The sequence below is a fragment of the Artibeus jamaicensis genome, unplaced genomic scaffold (genome assembly GCF_021234435.1).
Source record: "Artibeus jamaicensis isolate MK-2021 breed Jamaican fruit bat unplaced genomic scaffold, CSHL_Jam_final contig_793, whole genome shotgun sequence".
Lineage (NCBI taxonomy): Eukaryota > Metazoa > Chordata > Mammalia > Chiroptera > Phyllostomidae > Artibeus > Artibeus jamaicensis.
Window position 1 is genome coordinate 4492187 of NW_026521975.1, and position 18774 is coordinate 4510960.

Here is an 18774-nt window from a genome sequence, read left to right on the forward strand (position 1 = left end):
TGCTACTAGGGGAGAGGTAGCCACAGTCTTGTATATAGAGGCCACTAGGTGATGCTACCAAACCGGACAGCTTGGCTGCCACTGAGGATTGGTAGGCACAAGCAGAACAGAAGGAGATGTGAAAAGTCTGCACACAACTAACTGAATGTGCTGAGTGGCTCTAGGTCTCCACGACTGCACTGCCGGTGGCGAGAGAGGTTTACACATGAGTTGGAACACTAAACCCTACTTAGACTCTACTCTCAGTCTGTTCCTTCCTTTTTGTTTGGAAATTCTGTCTTACAATAAAGTGAACTAAAATCTTCTTTCAAGATTTAAACAAAAGAAGTTGCAGTGAGAACAATGGGAAGATAAGGTGTTCTTTTCCTTTTTTTCCCATGTAACAAGAAGAGATTCTGCTTCATATCAAATCTCTGTGTTAATAATGTTCAGAAACACACAAAAAAAGCCTTACACAAAGAGAACATTGCCTTAAAACAATGTCTGCGCAGCCTCCCCAAAATGTACCGTAATACAAATGGGATGACCTGAAACACACTTTGAATAGCCACGGCATTTGCACAGGGCAGTCAAGACAAAAGCAGCTACACTTAACGCTCCTTTGTACATACGGGTTCTTATTCTGCATCTTGGATTATTCAAGAAATAAGAAATAAATAGCTAAGGACATAGGAAGACCTAAAGCCACACTATTATTATGAAATCAGACTATAACCAAATTCTGATAACATACAAGGAGTGATGGGCTTTAAGAAAAAAATTACTTAAATAAAAAACCAGCAATACAACATTATTCCTCTGAAAATATTTCTAAATTTTTCAGATTGATAGTGGGACAACTGTTCTAAAAGTAAAATCTCATTTATTATATTCCTTCAGCTGACCAATTAATCTCTTTTAATCTCTGCCAAGGACAAATTTCCCAATCACATAAACATATTTCCCTTTGAACAGCTAGAGTCTCTGACACTGTCATTAATTCTGTATATTCCAACCTATAGGGGCTCTGCACTAACTGCGTCACAGGGACTAAGAAATACCCATTCAAAGTGTGCACAAAGACCAAGAATAAACTAAAATCTACACTTAAAACCCTGAAGTACTTTAAAATAAACAAAATTTATCTTAAAAAAAGACCAAGGCTTAAGTTATTAAGTATTCCTTTTAATCGTTACTTACCTGGTACTGAGCCATTAATGCCAATGGATTATTATTCTGACTGTTATCAAATGTTAAAACATCAAATACTCCAACACAGTTTACTCGCAACCTTTAAAGATCAGAGAATTTAAAAAATAATTAAAAATTTAAAAAATTACAGACTAATGGAAATTTATCACTTTCTGTAATATCTGGAAGGATCTCAAAATATTATCTCCTCTAACCTCCTGTCCTATCCCCACATAACCTCTACCAATCACCATTTCGGAGGTGAGAAATATGAAGTGACGGACCTAAGGCTGTAAAAGCCAGCAACTAATAAAGCCAGAACTGTAACTGATATCTCTGACCACCAGCCCAGGGGTCTTTCCACTATACCAAGCTTCTTCATTTATGTAAAGAGAACTAGTTATCTTCCTAACACTTGCTGAACATGTACTAGTCAACATTGGAGGCATTTTACATATATTAACTTATTCAGTCCTATCAATATTCTTAATGAGACAGTTGTCTTATAAATGTGGAAAATGGAGAGAATAGTACATGCCTGATAAGGTTACTGAACACACAGAAGTTAAGTAACTTGATCAGGGTTGTAAAGTCAATAACTAACAGAGCCAGTACATGAACCCAGGTCACCCAACACTACATCCTGAGCTATTCATGCTACACTGCCCAAGACAAGTCTCAAAAGTACAATTCAAATGAAACTCTGCTGAAGTCAGGATCTGTGCATTTGACTCTATCAGTAGTTCTCAAAGCACAGGACCCAGCTGGCAGCAACAGGACACCTAGGAACTTGTTGGAAATGCAAACTCTCAGGCGCTACTCCAGATTTATCCAGCAAGAACTCTAAGGCTGGAGCCCAACGAAGTGGGCTAAATAAGCTCCCCCTGGATAGTTCTGATACACAGTGAAATCTGATCATCAGGACTGTATATTGTATCTCCCCACAATCCTAACCATACATACCTCCAAACCCTTATAAGATTCTTGATTAATAACCAGGCATTTTATTAAGGATTCAACATTTTTAAAAAATTTACATATGAACTCAAAGTCACAGCAGTTCTTCTGGATGAAATATATGAAGAGGTAAAATTAAAACAAATCATCATGCTTTGTTTAAAATCTGTCATAGGTTAAATGTTCAATAAAGAAGCCAAAACTCAAAATGCCAGCACCTAGTTTTGCCAGTTATCAGAATCTTTGTTGGATCCATAACTCGACATGCCAAACCTGCCGTATGAATGGTACGCAATGCAGAGCTCAGCTGGACAATATACGCCCAAATAAGAGACTCTGGCAATAGTCCAGCATGCTGTCTGGGCAATGGTCCGTCATGTTGACCTATAAAGCAAATAATAATTTTTTAAAATCTTAATTTAAGTAATCAACTAAAACACTAAAAACAAACTTAACAGAAAATTTATCTATATTCATGGCATAATTTGTCAATATATATATATGTACATAAGTAAAATTTAAGTTTAGTCTGTAAGAATTTAAGGGACAAACCCAGAATTTCCCATTTTGAGGTTATACCTTTATACTGTTAGCAGCAGCAGAGCTCTCACTGAACTGCTCTTTTCTGTGACCACTGTAATTCACTAAACAAAAATTATTTGAAGAACTTATATTTAATTATGAACCAAATAAGTGCAAATTCCGATTAAAAAACATGAACTGTAGGGAATGTTATTTTACTTAAAATATGGATATTCCTAGCAAATGTTATTGTCCAAGCATGTGAGACCTGTTCGTTGTATGGTTTGAGAAATAAAAGTCTCTACCATCACTTATGCTCAAAGTTTTCTTGTTCTTCTTGTACTGCTCAGCCTCCTCTATCACAGTCATGTCAGTTAGACACAATGACGTCCAATTCACAAAAATGTGAATGTAAAACACTGAATGCCACTTATTTGTAAAGATAAAATACAAAAAATAAAATCTGGTCTACCATGAAAAGTAACCATGTTTATTCTACTGACTCTTTTATTTTTTAAGATTTTATTTATCTTTAGAGAGGGGAAAGGAAGGAGAAAGAGAGGGGGAGAAACATCAATGTGTGGTTGCCTCGAGCCCGCCCTCCCACTGGGGACCTGGCCTGCAACCCAGACATGTGCCCTGACTGGGAACTGAACCAGTGACCCTGTGGTTCACAGGCCAACACTCAATCCACTGAGGCACACCAGCCAGGGATCTATCGATTCTTAAAAATGCTTCCTGATACTATTTTCAGGGTCACTGTTAATCCTAAAATCAGTAGAAAAGGAACCATATAAATTTAATCCAGATTTCATAAATATAGTTGTCCCCCCGTATCCACAGTTTCATCTTCCACGGTTTCAGTTACCAGATATTGACCACAGTTAGAAAATATTAAATTTCCCCAACCATCAACATCATCTGCTCCTAACATCCAGCCACTGACCTCAATGATCCAGGATCTATGGAAGCAGAGGGTTTTCCTTCTGATGCATATCAAGAAGGTCAACAGTAGCATAACACTGTGTCACAACGCTTACCTATGTCATTCACCTCACTTCATCTCATCACACTGGCATTTTATCATCTCACATCATCGCAAGAAGGGTTAAGTACAATAATATGTTTTGAGAGATCACATTCATATAACTTTTATTACAGTGTATTTTTATATAAATGTTCTATTTTATCATTGGTTACTATTGTTAATCTCTTAGTGTACCTAACTTATAAATTTAACTTTAACAGTACTATTCCCGGGGTTCAGTATCCACTGGGAGTCCTGGAATGCATCGTCCGTGGATAAAGGGGAACTACTCTGTTTCAGGGAATATAACCTTATAAATTCAAGTGTTCATATGGTTGTAAACAAACCTTTTGTGAATCGGGTCTGAAAACACAGTAAAATGATTAAGTGTGGAGATAATAAACAGCAAATAGGTACGTAAGCCTTGGCCAAAGAATTTATGTGTACAACCCATGGACATGAACTAAGGGGGGAGGGATGCTGGAGGGCAGTGGGGATGCAGGGAAGAGGGGGATAAACGGGATAAAAAAAAGAAAGGTTCTTAAGGCTTGGGATACATTTTTCAGGAAAAAAGCAAACACAGAATTCAAAAATTGCTATCCCTGAATTCAGACAGAACTAAAGATATGATTCAAAAAGTGGCTCTACTGATAAATGCCAAGACAACATTACAGGCAACTATAAAGAATTTAAATAAAATTACATAATAAATGTGGTAATCAGGAAAAGGAGTATTTATTAAAAAAATAATGCTTACTGTGTACCAGATTGTGTCTAGTTAATTTACCCACATTTTCTTACTTTAAACCTCCTATTACAACTCCTATAAGGTACAATATTACTAGTATACCTTTTTTTTTTATAAATTAGCATTTCCTGAAATAAGTAATTTTTTGTGCTAATAAGTTAAATAGTTTAAGAAACATTACACTTCCACCTATGTCTCTATGAGTTTAAACGACCATTGGCCTTTATTTTCTTTTTTTAATAGTCACATTGGGAAAACAGAGGACTGCCTTGTAACAGAAGTTGCTGTAAATTAAAGTATATATGGTACATTTAGGGATGTTACTACCATGCAAACGATACTTTCAAATATTAGAAAAAGGACTGATTCCTGTGAAAATGTAAACAAATCAAATAATCAGTCAACATCAAAAACAATAAAGTTTTTAAAAAGCTGGAAAGTAGTGCTATAAATCAGTGGTTCTCAACAGGAGTAAATTCTGCCCACCTTAAGGGACATTTGTCAACATCTGGGAATATTTTTGGCACCACAACTGGAGTAGGGGCTGCTACTAGCATCTAGTAGAAGGTGCTACCCGTTCCTGGGCAGAAGCCAGGAATGCTGCTGAATACCCTGCAGTGCACAGGACGGGTCCTACACAAGCAATTATCCAGCTCCAAAAGTCAACAGGGCTGATCTTGGGAAATCCAGCTATAAATTATAGCCAACAGTCATTTCACAGGTGGCATTACTAAAATAAACTTGAACAACTACAACTATGTTCATCTGTAAAAAAGTCATACACCACATCCCCTTCAACAAAATTATGTGTCTACAGATGACACAGCAAAGGGGAAAGAAATGACCACACTATATGACCAGATTTTTAATGTGAAACAACCATGTAACCACAGCTTTCCTTTTGTAACTGTCAAAAAGCAAAGTTACAAGTAAACAGAGTATATTTTTACCATAGGTAGAGTCCTTAAAAAAGTTACAATCCAAAAAATTACTGTCACGTGACTCAAATCTTTCTCCCTCCTTATTTCTCACAGTATGTATTCAAGAAAATCTTTAAAATGTTAAAACTCATGGTAAACGCAATGCTTCTTTCCTGACCCCACCAAAGAAAATGAACCATACTTTTCCTCCCCAAATTAATAAATTAACAGATCTCAAAATGGATTTACTTTTACTCTGAAATGATTTATCCTTTAAATAAATATCTGTCAGAATATTTTGGTTCTTCGCAATATTATTAAAAATGAGAAAAAAGATAATATTCCCCATTTAAATTACCTGAACATTTATTTTAAAGACTAGTTCCTTAAGTAACATGAAATCCTACATTTAAACAAAACCACTGGTTTAGGGAAATAATTTCGTAAATGATATATAGTCACATCGGACTCTGAGGGAGTCATTAAATTACACTCAGAAAATGTAAAAATTGAGAAAAATACTTATAATAAATGGAAAATGCAATATCATATAAAATAACAATACAAAAGGAAACCAAATAAACCAAAACAAAACACCAAAGCTGGAAAGAAACACACCAAGACACCCATAATGGTCGTGTTTTGTGTAGTGAAGCTACGGGGATTATCTTTCCAAATCATCTCTACTCAGAAAGCATTAGATTTTTAGAAGAAAAAAAAAAAACCAAGAGAACAAAACTCCCATCAAATTCCATTATTAAAATTTCAGGTATCTACATGAGTCTTTCAGAACCCATCTTCATCTCAGTCTATACACATAACACATTATTTCCTAACTTGTTAAAGATTGACCCCATTTCTTTTCAAAATTCAATAGGGTCTCCAAGCAGAATGACTACAGGGATAAAATTTCATGTATTTTAAAATACAAACTACTCTCCCACAGAGCAAAAAAACATTTGTCAACATACAACTTGCTTGCTGCTTTTACTTACCCCACTTTCTCTTTGTGAAGTAGGCATCAGCACTGGGGTCATTGAAGTGTCTGCTCATCATAGTCTCTCCTCCAGCATGGAAATCATATGCAAACACAAGAGCTTAAAATAAAATACAAACGTTCATTACTGTGATCTGGCTTCAAACAGTTAAGCTCACAAGAAGAAAGACAATTACAAATTACTCACAAGGCTCTGCAAATGCTTTAGTGGTAAATACCTCACGCAAGGTTACAATATTTGAGTGCTGAATTTTTTTCCACATATCAACCAACACCATGCATTTTGTGTTAACAAGACGAAAACCTGAAAAAGTAAAATTTTTCTACTAAATTGTCAATGGCATCTCCCCTATTCCATCAGAAATGTGAAGGAAAAAAACATGTTATACATTACTATGAATCACTAATTGTCAAATGAAATAATAAATTTATTTATTATACTTTACATTCATATGTTAAGCAAATATATTCAGGAATATGTGAAAAATCTCAGCCTCAGTAATAGGCTTCTAAAAGAGGATAATTTATTTTCCTTACCATGTATCCTCCGAAGACAATATGGCAGATCATCTTTGCTATTTACGGCTTTGTAGCAAGATGTAATGTAGCCAAAATTACTTGATTTCTGTATCCGGTTGGGGGGTGGGAGTGGTTCTAGAGGGAATAGGCTATGGTAGCTATCAACTTCTGCAGGGACTGCTAGAGTAATTCATAAAAAGACAGATGACTTAACTTGCAGACATTTATAAATCTCTCAGAATAATAAAGAAGAAATCAAACCTACTACAAATAACTGGTGTCAAAACAGACTTGCTGTTCAAGAACAGTGTCAACATTCGTAATAATTATATAAAACAACTGGTTTCATTATCAATATTAAACAGGCATTATAAAACAACCATAGAACTAGATTTCATACACTCAAAATTACAGCAAACATGTGAAACGATGTCTAATCACTTAGAAATATTAAACATTTCTGATTCTGATATTGAATGAAAGATGTATTTTGTTTCTTTAAACATTTCTTTGTACAAAATATATTTAGACAATGAGGTTATAAGCTATGAATTATTTTTAAAGCATAAAAGAACTCAAACTAAGTAACATTAAAATTGAGTGTGTATATGTAATATGGTGGTGTGTGTGTGTATGTATAAATATAGCAATCTGTATCAAAACTCTCCAACCACTCAGTGGAACAGCATAGTTTTAATCCCTAGAAAAACATAAAAGAAAGTTAAACAACTTTACTACCAAGCCTGCTATCTTCCTCAAAGAAAGAAAAATTATGTTTAAGGATATATAATGCATTGGGATTTGTTTGTAATACTGTTGTGTATTAAAAACTGTTTATCTCGAATCCCTATGTGCTGTTTCTTAAAAAGACTAGAAAGCTGAACATGAAAATGTACTCAGTGGTTGGTTTCTCTACTGAATATATGTATTTTATTGTCCCTTTTTTACTGCTCTGTATTATCTATAACAAACATGAGTCAGTGTTACAATCCAAATAGAGAAACAGTTTTTAATGTTTCAAATACAGTCAATATATTTCCAACTGGAAAGTTTCCAATGGCGAAATGTCTTGAATGACTTAGGAATGCTCACCATACCTCAGTTGAAAAGAAGATGAGTGAACATGCAGCTATGCCTAGAAAATCATCTAGTAAAACAATTTTACAGCAAAATTTTGACAATTATATATACAGAGTGGGAGGATTTTCTTCTACTTATTACACTAGTCTGTAGTTGCCAAACTTTTTACAATAAACATGTTTAACACTATTTGGAAACACGGCAATTTATCTTATGAAAAACTCACAAACAATAACAAAAATAATTTTTAACCTGTGACTACTAAAAAATCTGGTGAAACCCTAGTAAGAAAATTCTAATTCTAGAAGACAGGTTCAAAAGGACCGCTCCCTCTATGCCTTTGACAAATCTCACACTTACAATCTCTTAGTTCGAGGAACAATTTTATGATAGAACTCCTTACTTCATACATAAGGAAAACAAGGATTACTCCTCTAGAGAAAGAGTAAGGAGACAAACTCAAGAGGTTGATTTTGGAGTCCTCTGCTCTTAATTCCTACATGGCATTTTAGCCATAGTGCAAAACATCGATTCAATGTAACTTTCAAACCATGGTTGAGTAGCATGTTCCACTGAAATAAAGGCAGTAAGAGAAGCATACAGACAAGTGAACATGGCTATAACTTTTGCTTATGTATGATTTATTTGAATGATCAGTGAATTTCCAAAAACAAATAATAAATTTTGTTTTCTAGCTATTTCATAAGGGAAGTAATTAATTTCCAATTAGTAAAAATGTACTGAGTACCTACTATATATTAGTGAACCAATATCAATGAAATATGGGTTCTTAACAAGAGGCTTAGAGATTTAGCTGATTGGTGTTTCTCTCTCACATATATGCTTCTCTCCCTCCCTTCCCCACCCTCTAAAAATAAACAAAATCTCAAATATATATATTCAAAGCAAAACAGCTATTTACAAAGTGGAATTCACCATGGCACTGGTTCTTAAATTTCAGCACCATGCAGAATCTTGTGAAAACAGCATGCTGGGCCCCATGTCCAGAGTTTTTGATTCAGTAGGTCAAAAGTAGGGCCCAAGAATTTACTATTCTAACAAGCTCCCAGGTAATGATGAAAGGACTCTGGGGGCAGGGTAAGACTGGAGGGTGGGGGAAAAGGTCAAGGACCCATACTTTGGAACCACTATACATGGAAACAGAGAAGGGAGCCATTCCCAAGGATATTAGGAAAGATCTCACAGCTGACCTGGCATATTTACTAGAAATTAATGAGCTAAAACTAGTGGAAAGAGCGCTTTACTGTGAGGGAGTAAACAGAACAAAAACAAGAAACAAGGAATGAATGTGTACAAAAACAACAAACAAGGCATGACAGTGAAATCTCAAGCGGTGGAGGAACAGGGATGGGGGTGTAGCACAAAGGAGGAGTGGAGATAAAGCTGAGAGAGGTGTGTAGGAATTCAATCTGAGGGAAATGTAAATGCCACACAAGGAAATTTACTACGCTAGCAGTGGCATTCACAGCATCAGTGTAAAAAAGAGACTGCATGAGAGACATAATCAACTAAAAATCTTACAGTCTCAACTCCTTCACCCCTCTGTCTACTTTCAACCAAGTCAAGCTGAATTCCAAACAGTAAAAGAATGTGCTGCAGTGCAAACATACTTAGGTTGCAGGCTGAATCCCCGGTCAGGGCGTGGACAAGAGGCAACCACTTGATGTTTCTCTCTGTCCCCACCCTCTCTCTTTAAAATCAGTCAACATATCCTTGGGTGAGGATTAAAAATTAATTATATGATTCTACCAACCTTTGCTTGCTTTCCTCCTCTTTCTCTTCCTTTCATTTTATATGGTTTTACTATACCTATATATACTCAAGTTTATTATGTATGTATATGTTCATGCATGTATATGATATACACATGTACTTACATCAACTTAAGTACACATATACACTTCAATTAGGTTTATAAAAAGCTGTCATGCTGTACGTAATCTGTTGCAACTTACTTTTTTACTTAACATTACAAGCCTCTTCTGCACTGCTGCATGTCAGCACACTTTCTTCACTTTAACACCTACATAATATTCCATTGTCTAACCCTATCAGAGTTCATTCATCCCACCCTTTAGATGGGCATTTGGATTGATCAAGGTTTCTGATTGTATGATGGCAGTATTATGAATACCTTACTCATTTTCTGGTTGAAAATGTGTAGGGGTATACCTGTATCTAAAAGCAGAACAGCTGGATCATAGAGAACACAGATATTTAACTTCAGTTTCGGTAGTAGTAACAAGTTCACCAATTTACACTGATAACAGCCACGTACTGGAGAACCTATGGGTCCATATGCTCATGCTTTATATGATCAGATTTTTAAATGGAATTTTGTTTTTATTTCCCTACTCAGTGTTGGTCAACATCTTTTCTTATATTTATCAGTCACATGAATTTCCGTTTTCTGGAAGTGTACATTCCTATCCTTTGGTCATTTTTATTGGACTGTTTCTGCTCTTACTGATTTGTATTTTATATTCTTTGTCAATTTTGTAAATATCTTCTTCGAAGTTTTTCCTTTACTACAGGTGCCTCTGGAGTGTTTCAAATTTTGATTTAGTGAAATTCATCAGTATTTTATTTGAGTCAACAATACTTGACTCCTCTATTTATTTATATTTTACAGTTCTGTTTCAGACATTTAAGTTCTCAATCTATTTGGAGTTGATTTTTAGATGTGGTTTGAGAAGATCCAATTTTCTTTTACATAAAGACAACCATTTTTGCGATGTCTTGCTTTCCCCACTAGTATGCCACCTCTATCACAGGAAGGGCCCAGGCCCCAGTCTGTTCCACTAATCAATTCGTCTAACCCAGCGCCATGGCCACGCTGTTAGTCACTGCAGACTCAAACCAAGTCTCCCCTCCCACAACATACCCAGAATTCCTAATCATATCTTCAAAGTATCTCGGTCCTTTTCTCTTTGATGATTTTATCACATACTATGAAAAGCTCTGCTGTGCTATAATATAATAAAAAATAAAAATAAAGACCACCTTCTATTAGAAGCTTGGAACTTTCAGACCTACCCTACCCACAAAGTCCAGGGAGAAGAGAGGGGGACTGGGGGTTGAGTTACCACCAACAGCCAGAGATTTAATCGACCATACCCACATAATGAAACTTCCATAAAAACACCTGAACAGTGAGATTCAGAGAGCTTACAAGTAGGGGAACTTGCTGAGGTGCTGGGAGGGTGGCACACCCAGAGAAGGCAAGGAAGTTCCCCACTCCATCCTCCCCCAATATGTACTAATACATCTCTTGCACTTGGCTGCTCCAGAGTTGTATCCTTTATAATAAAATAATGATAATACATAAAGTGCTTCCCAGAGCTCTATGAGTCATTCCAAATTACCAAACCTGAGGGGGTGGTAAAAATGTCCCAAATTTGTAACAGGCCAGACAAAAGTGTGGGTAGCCTGCATACCCCATTTCAGCTGGCATCTGGCATAGCAATAATCTTGTGGGGCTGAGCCCTTAACAATTAAATTGTTATGACATGAATCAGATGTCAAAAGTATTTTCAATTAAAAAAGTTCATATGCTTTCATTAGTACTGTAGTGAATCTACAAGTCAGTTTAGAAAAATTAACATCTTAATCATTATGTACTCCTATTCATGAATTAATTATTTCCCTCTATTTAACTCCCCCAATGAGAACTTACACATCTTTTGTTGTATTTACTCCTAGGTACCGATATTCTAAAACCACTGCAAATGATTATTGGCTACCAGTCTACAGAAATGCAACTGAGATGTACTAATCTTATATATAGTTATTTTCTAAACTCTACTATAATTTCAAATTACAACTAATGTACCAACATATGATTTGTACATGATTGGAGTCATAAAGACTAGATACTACATCAATCTATGTATTTTTTTTCCCTTTTACACTCACTAGGGCCTCAAATGCAAAGCTAAATAATTAAGAAAATCCCAGCCTGTTAAAGGTTATGACAGGTAAGTTCCCTGCCTATCTAAACTGGAAAGACCAGTCTTAAGACATACAGCCAGGCACACGCCTTTTGATTCTTAGCAGTCAAGACGACACATAGTGGATAAGGCTGAATCCTTGATAACAATGGGTGTTTTAAGATTATCTCTGCAGCAAATGTATTCCTAGTGTTTATTTATAAAGTTTTGTTAAATTATACCATATTTACTCCGGCTTATACAAAATAAGCTAGGAGAAGAGATTTTCATGCTCTCTTAGAAACACTATGGTACAGCCAGAAAAACCTAGGTTTAAATCCTGACTCAGCCAGCCTATTAGTAGCCACTGGTCTTAAAAAGTTAGTGAACCTGCCTGTCAACTTCGATTTTCCTCAGATGTAAAATGTCACAAGATTTTTGTAAGCAAAAAAGTCATAAAGCATTTAACCATCACACTACCTGGCACACAGCAGTCTAAAAAGTAATAAAAATAAAAATCACCTTTCTCTGCTGCTTAAAAACCTATACGCTTTATCAAATTTCAAAAAACAATAATATTCTAGTACACAGTGAGATAAATCACCACAAATATAAAACTATCTAATTTTTTGATAAACTAGATTGTGGTCATGTGTAAAATTAATTTAAATAAACTGGGTAATCTGTGGCATCCTGGAATTCTTAAATAGATTTGAAATATTCATAAAATAGTAATTAGCTAGTTTAAGACATAAAAACCTGTAGGATTACACAAAAATTATAATATCCTTTAAAGACTTTCATTATTTTTAGAGAGAGGAAGGGAGGGATAGAAATATCAATGGGTCGCTTCTCTTAAGTGCCCTGACTTGGGACCTAACCTGCAACTCACGCATGTGCCCTGACTAGGAATTGAACCCACAACTTTTTGCTTTGTGGAATGACACCTAACCAACTGAGCCACACTGGTCAGGGCTAAGAATTATCATATCCTTTAAAAGGAAGAATAAGAATGAATCAACTTGAATTTTACCTGGCATATCTGCTTGATCAATTTGAGCCATTGTTATTAAATGTCTGTTAATGAGCTCCTAAGGGGAAAAAAAAGTATATTTACATCTAAACACAGGTTCTAAAATCTGGATTGTCTATTACAACTAAATAACAAAACTATTAATGTTTTGGTACTTTATAATGCTGATGTCATAAAATAACTATTCTAATACTGGTATAATGCCAAAATTCCAGTCTTGGATATACCTGCCCCTAATTAAGATTGGATTCCAGTAACTGTGCTAAAACCTAAAGCATATAACTAACTCTGGCTGAAACTCAAGGTTTACGCTAAGCTTGTCAACAGTTCACTCTATAAACATTATACAAGCACAACCTACTTCTGTGAAACAAAAATATTTCTAAGAATATAAGTGTAAAATGAAATTCAACATATCAAATAATACTTACCTGTCTTAACAAAAAATTCTTTTATAAAACCTACTGAATAGAAACTATTGTGCTCTCCTAGAATGAGGTTTACTTCTGGGCCAAGTACCTAGTCTGAACCTGTAGATATTAGCAAAAGGTTTGTGAACGTTAGAAACTATTTAAATAATTTATTTACATATGTTGAAGAGGCCTTTTAATGCACAGGATATGATGTGCAGAAAGGTAGCCCATTTAAATAGCTATTCTATGTTTTACATCCAAACACATAATTATCTGCCACTTTCTTAAATACAGTTTTCCTTACATGTTGCTTAGAACTCCTAAGTTCTAAAGTCTGTTTTAGGACAGCATATTTGATTAAATAAATAATGTGATTTGAAAAGAACTGTGTTGTTTTTACAGTTCTTTACTAAAGAACAAGAGACATTCAGCATCCCTAAAAGGAATTCTGGATGCATACCTGTCGGAGCTCATCGGCCATGAAGAAGGAAGGTGCATTTGCTTTTGGTTGCATATAAGCAACGTGAGGTGCAGTTGGAGGATAAATATGATAGTTTGGAAATACCTAAAAAGGTAGGGAAGGAGAAAATGTAATGACCAATTTTTCTCAATTGATAAGCTTTATCAGTGTTCTGATAAAGTTTTCATCTTTAAACGACAGTAATAAATTGATAATTTTAAATCTTTAAATGATAGTGAATTAAATACCTCAGAAAAACTGTTATCAGTATACTTGCTGAATTTATTTTAAAAGTAACCTTATTTTAATAATCAATTTGAAAAATGTAATGAAACATTTCTTCATACACAGTAAAATATAAGCTCCAATGAGAGGCAAAAGTACCTCTTTGGATGAAATGTTACACAAACATTTTCTAAGTATTTTAAAAAGAAATTGGAAGACAGAAAGCTAGCAGATATTAAAGGTGTTGCAGCACCGTCAGATGATGAAGTAACACTGCCCTGGCTTCCCAAAGAACTGCCCCCTTGTGAGCTTTTTGTGGTGAATGTAAACAAAAAAGTGTTACGTAAATACTTGCCAAATACTTCAAACTTGGAAAGTAAAGAGGACCGATTTACTCTGAGTCAATAGGTTAAATGAACAGAAGGGTGCAATAATGTATTTATGTTCCAAGCAAACTACAACCCAGTTACTAAATCTGCTTCTAGCTTCCCGTCTTCCATTCTTCCAACTGGACTTTCCCCACCACCCTTTCTTCTCTTTTTTCTCTGCCTCTCCTTCCCATCACTGGTCCATCATACAAAATGGAAGTACTAAAGTATCTTTCAAAGTTCTAAAATATCTTTCCTTTGGCTTCCTTCTTTCATTCTAAAAGCTGAAACAAACATTTTTTTCTCTTTAAAAGTTAACTCAGCCAATTTATGTTCCTCTCAGATAATTATTCCATTTTGAACTCAAGCAGGTAGTGATTGTGCAGCGCTTGTAAGGTTTCCTTTAACCTATCTATGTCTGCAGGGAGAATAATGCCTTTTTTCTTGCCTTGGTTTCCTTACATCAGATAGCACAGTTTGACTTAACTACATCAGGTTTACCATGAGCATATTTTTTAGTGGTTTTAAGGGTAAAAACATAAAAATGTACCATATACAATCTCTACGAAAAGAGCTGAGACAGTTTTGTGACAAAAGAACCTGTTTATAAATTAAATCTCCTTTCTACAAGTATGATAAAATATATTAAAATATAAATAATTATAAAGTATAATAAGCCCCCAAACAGGTAAAACATTGATAGAATTCTTACTTGAAAGAACCAAGGAAAGTCTCTACTCTACCTCAATTATTTGACCTTCTGTTCGGCAAGCTGTTCTGTGATAATTTTTGAAAGATCTCTGACCAAAAACAAAACAAAATAAAAAACTATTAGCTATTTCATTATTTCTTAAAAAGCATTTTACATGATTTACAAGTACTTCTATAAATATTTTCACATTGTTCATAAGAGGGTTAGGTGTGATTACCCCACGTATGACTGGGGGAAACGACCTCAGAGGTACCAAGATTCAAGAGTCACAAAACAACGGCAGACCTAGGACTCTTAAAAATAAATAACAAAAAAGTCTGTTGTCTTTCTACTCAAATTGCCTTTTAGTAAAATATTAAACATAATCAAAAGAAATCATTAATTTAACCTGTGGGATCAAAACCTGCCTGCTTTACTAAAATCCCGCTACACTTTTCATCTGAGCCTCTCATCTATGAATATGACCGATGTCTGCGGTTTAGAGCAGCTTTCATATTTTCATGGAATTTTGCGTTTTGCTCATGAGTTCTTCACCTGCTACTTAAGGTTCTATAATTAAAAAATAATTTTTGAACAGAAGCAAAATAATGAAGGTAAAATGGCACCATTTATAACACTGCAATGCTTCCCTTCTCCCCTCCCTCTCCTTCTCCCATCAGTGCTGTGGCACCTCTTTCCTCGTCTATAATCAGGGCGCCCTCAATGCCCTCCCCTTAACAATGAATGCCCCACATTGGAGACTTCTGTTCACTGTACTCCACTATCTAGAGGTCTAGTTATTAAATCACTGACTCACTTAAGGTGAGAGTTCATCATCATCAGTTTGCTTTCATTAAGTACTGATTAAAAAATAAATAAATAAATAACATCTCCTTTCTCTACCTTCTTACTAGGGGAAAAACTCGCTGTAACAAATGTCATCAAGCTTCAGCTCCAGCTAGCACAAGTACTAGGTAACCCTGTAAGCAAAACATGCCACAAAGTACTAAACTAGGGCTCGAATATAATCTAATTTCTGATTAAAACCAGATTGGCTCAAAACTTGAGTTCTGACTAATAAAAAAACAGATTACTTTGAAAAGATAAGAGATTAAAATTACTATCTAAGTTAGAAAGTTAAATACTTCTTCACATCAAAATAAAAAGATGCAAGTGGGTGAAGCACCTCATGAATCTCATGAGTCAGAAGGAACTATATAAGGGTACTGTCACTTCCCTTTGATGCAGAGACATACCATTCCAGTCAAAGGGGCTGGAGTTGTGTCTGTATAGAAGTATGTCGTCCCACCGACAGTTTCCTTTTGAATCACCTGACCAGAGGACGGAGTCTGAGAAACAGGATTATTAACAGGTGTAGAGGCACTAGAAGGCACCATGTAATTTGCTGGATTTGGAGTGTGACTTCTTCTTCTGGGAGCAGGAGAAGTATGTGGAGTGATCTTGGGGGAATGAAGAGGGGAAGACCCAGCAGACAATGACATTCCTAAAGAAGACATAAAAACATTTCTTAGGGAGCAAAAATTGGTTTTAGAGGGGAAAAAACTGGAAAGTAAAATGCAAACATTAATTTGGAAGAAACATTGTCTTTAGCAAATTTTTAAGTGCAAAGATATAATTATATTTTGTTCTGATTACAAAGAACTCTGATTAAAGCTAATGTAAAGGAGTTTATTTTCAAATATACTCATTTTCAAGTAAATCAGAAAATTTACTGCAACAATAGTCTCCTCCACATCAAGGTTTACATGAAAAACTTCAATAGTAAGATTCACCAACAACTTAATAAATTAATTTAATGAAAAAATGAGAAATAACAAACTGCAACACTTTATAAAAGCATGCCTTCTATAAAAATCTTTTTTAATTGTGAGATTAAATCTATAAAAAACCTGTAAAAATTTTATAGAAGGCATGATTCCTTTTTTGGCTATTAACATTAGAAATACCACAGTCACCCTAAAATATTATAGCATTTTTTTAAAATCAAGGTATTTAATGAGATTTACTAGATTTCTTTTGGCTAAATACAATTAACAGAATGGTATGAAAAAGCAAAAATCTTAAACCCTAGTTGAAATACATGGCAGCTTAAACACCGTATTTTTTTAATTAAGCAGCATATTTTTTGATGCCTTTTGTTTTTAATTCTAAATAGGCATACACTAAAACTGAAATTTTCTGCAGATGTATACTCTTCAAAATTAGACCAAATGATTCACTATGTTCTAGGGAAGTTTTCCCTAAACTCTACGAGTAAGAAACCATTATATGCAGAGCACCTCTATTATGAATGAATCTGCTGTGAAGAAAGGGAAAGGACAATTGTCTTTACCCTTCAGGAAGATCCCAAGCTAGCTGAGAAAACAAGACCAAGTCACATATAAGAGACATAAAATGACTTACAAAAACATTCAAATATAAATTAATATACTTCGAACTACATGCATAAATACAGATGGATGCAAATTAATTAAAACCAGGTAGAGTTATTAAAGGCTTAGTGGAAGTGATCAGTTCCAAGCAGAGACTGAAGAGAGTTTCTAGAGCTATAGTTATACTTCTTGAAAAAAATTAACTTATCCAGGAAATCTCTTCTGGCTACTTGGGAAATGACTAAAACCTTTCACCTTTGAAGTAATATGCATCTCACAATTTAAAAAGTTACCAAATGCCTCTGGTCAAAGAAATAGGATTAACAGGGATATAAATTCCAATTTCTAAAAACTCTTAAGACACTGACACCGTTTTCTGAAAACATGTAGATGAACAAAAAGAAGGTGAAAACTGGGATAAAACATTTACCTTTACTTTAAATAGCCCTTTGCACTTTTTTAAAAGTCTTGACAATTGCTTCATCTGATTTTCCGAGCAACTAAGTGGGCAGGTAGGTGAGGTTACCAGCACCACAATACAGATCAGAATTGAGACAAAGTGGGGTTTATTTGACCAAGGACATGTGTTAAGTCAACAGCAAAAAGCCCAGCCTCAAACCCGAGTCCCCAAACTCCCAACTGAACACTTTGACTACTGTAATATAATGTGTACTGCACTGACATTAACACAGACCAGCAATTCTCCAGTGGGTATTAATGCATCTATAAGAAACTCTGAAACCACCTTTAAAAACAATGTACAAGAAAGCCGAACTACTATATCAAGATACAAGCCTAATTAAAAAAAAAAGTTCCACAGTTCTCTGTATCTTTCTAACTCTGTATTATACATTTAATGCAGTGCAATCCATACAGTAAAAATTGGGGGGCTTATTAAACTATTTTCAAAAGATAAATATTCCCTAGTTAATATGAAATGCATTTTGATAGTTTTCCTAAAACTAGCCTCCAGTTTTAGGCCAAGATAAAACTGGCCGAGTCACCAAAGATGAACATAACCAATGTAAGTTACCAATTCTTAGGCACTTTCCATACGTCCGGCACTAATAAAAGTGCTTCACTTATATTAGTCTTTTTGTCCTCACAACAACCTTCTGAGGTAGGTATATCACATTCACCTCACAGAAAAAAAACTAACTTAATAATATTTTTTAACTTACAGTAAGGGCAAATATAGGTTACTGAAGAACAGAATCAAGAATCAAAACAGGAGCACAGGGTGGGTTGGGCTGGGATGGGAGAAATAGAAAACTGTACTTGAAAAATAAGTAAATTAAAAA

General features: G+C 34.9%; 1 protein-coding gene across 6 annotated transcripts in view; it reads right to left on the minus strand.

Moving 5' to 3' along the window:
- Positions 1-18774, minus strand: part of PAN3 (poly(A) specific ribonuclease subunit PAN3) — a 139309-nt gene that overhangs the window by 18680 nt on the left and 101855 nt on the right. For 3 of the 6 annotated variants that reach the window (XM_037166861.2, XM_037166858.2, XM_037166864.2), the window contains 9 exons: positions 16337-16584; positions 15133-15189; positions 13797-13901; positions 12924-12981; positions 6879-7040; positions 6529-6645; positions 6340-6441; positions 2346-2511; positions 1180-1270 (listed from right to left, as the gene is read on the minus strand). In XM_037166861.2, coding sequence (XP_037022756.2) covers positions 1180-1270; positions 2346-2511; positions 6340-6441; positions 6529-6645; positions 6879-7040; positions 12924-12981; positions 13797-13901; positions 15133-15189; positions 16337-16584 — 1106 coding nt within the window. The remainder of the gene's footprint in view (positions 1-1179; positions 1271-2345; positions 2512-6339; positions 6442-6528; positions 6646-6878; positions 7041-12923; positions 12982-13796; positions 13902-15132; positions 15190-16336; positions 16585-18774) is intronic. The other 3 variants (XM_037166862.2, XM_037166860.2, XM_037166859.2) reach the window with 2 other exon arrangements.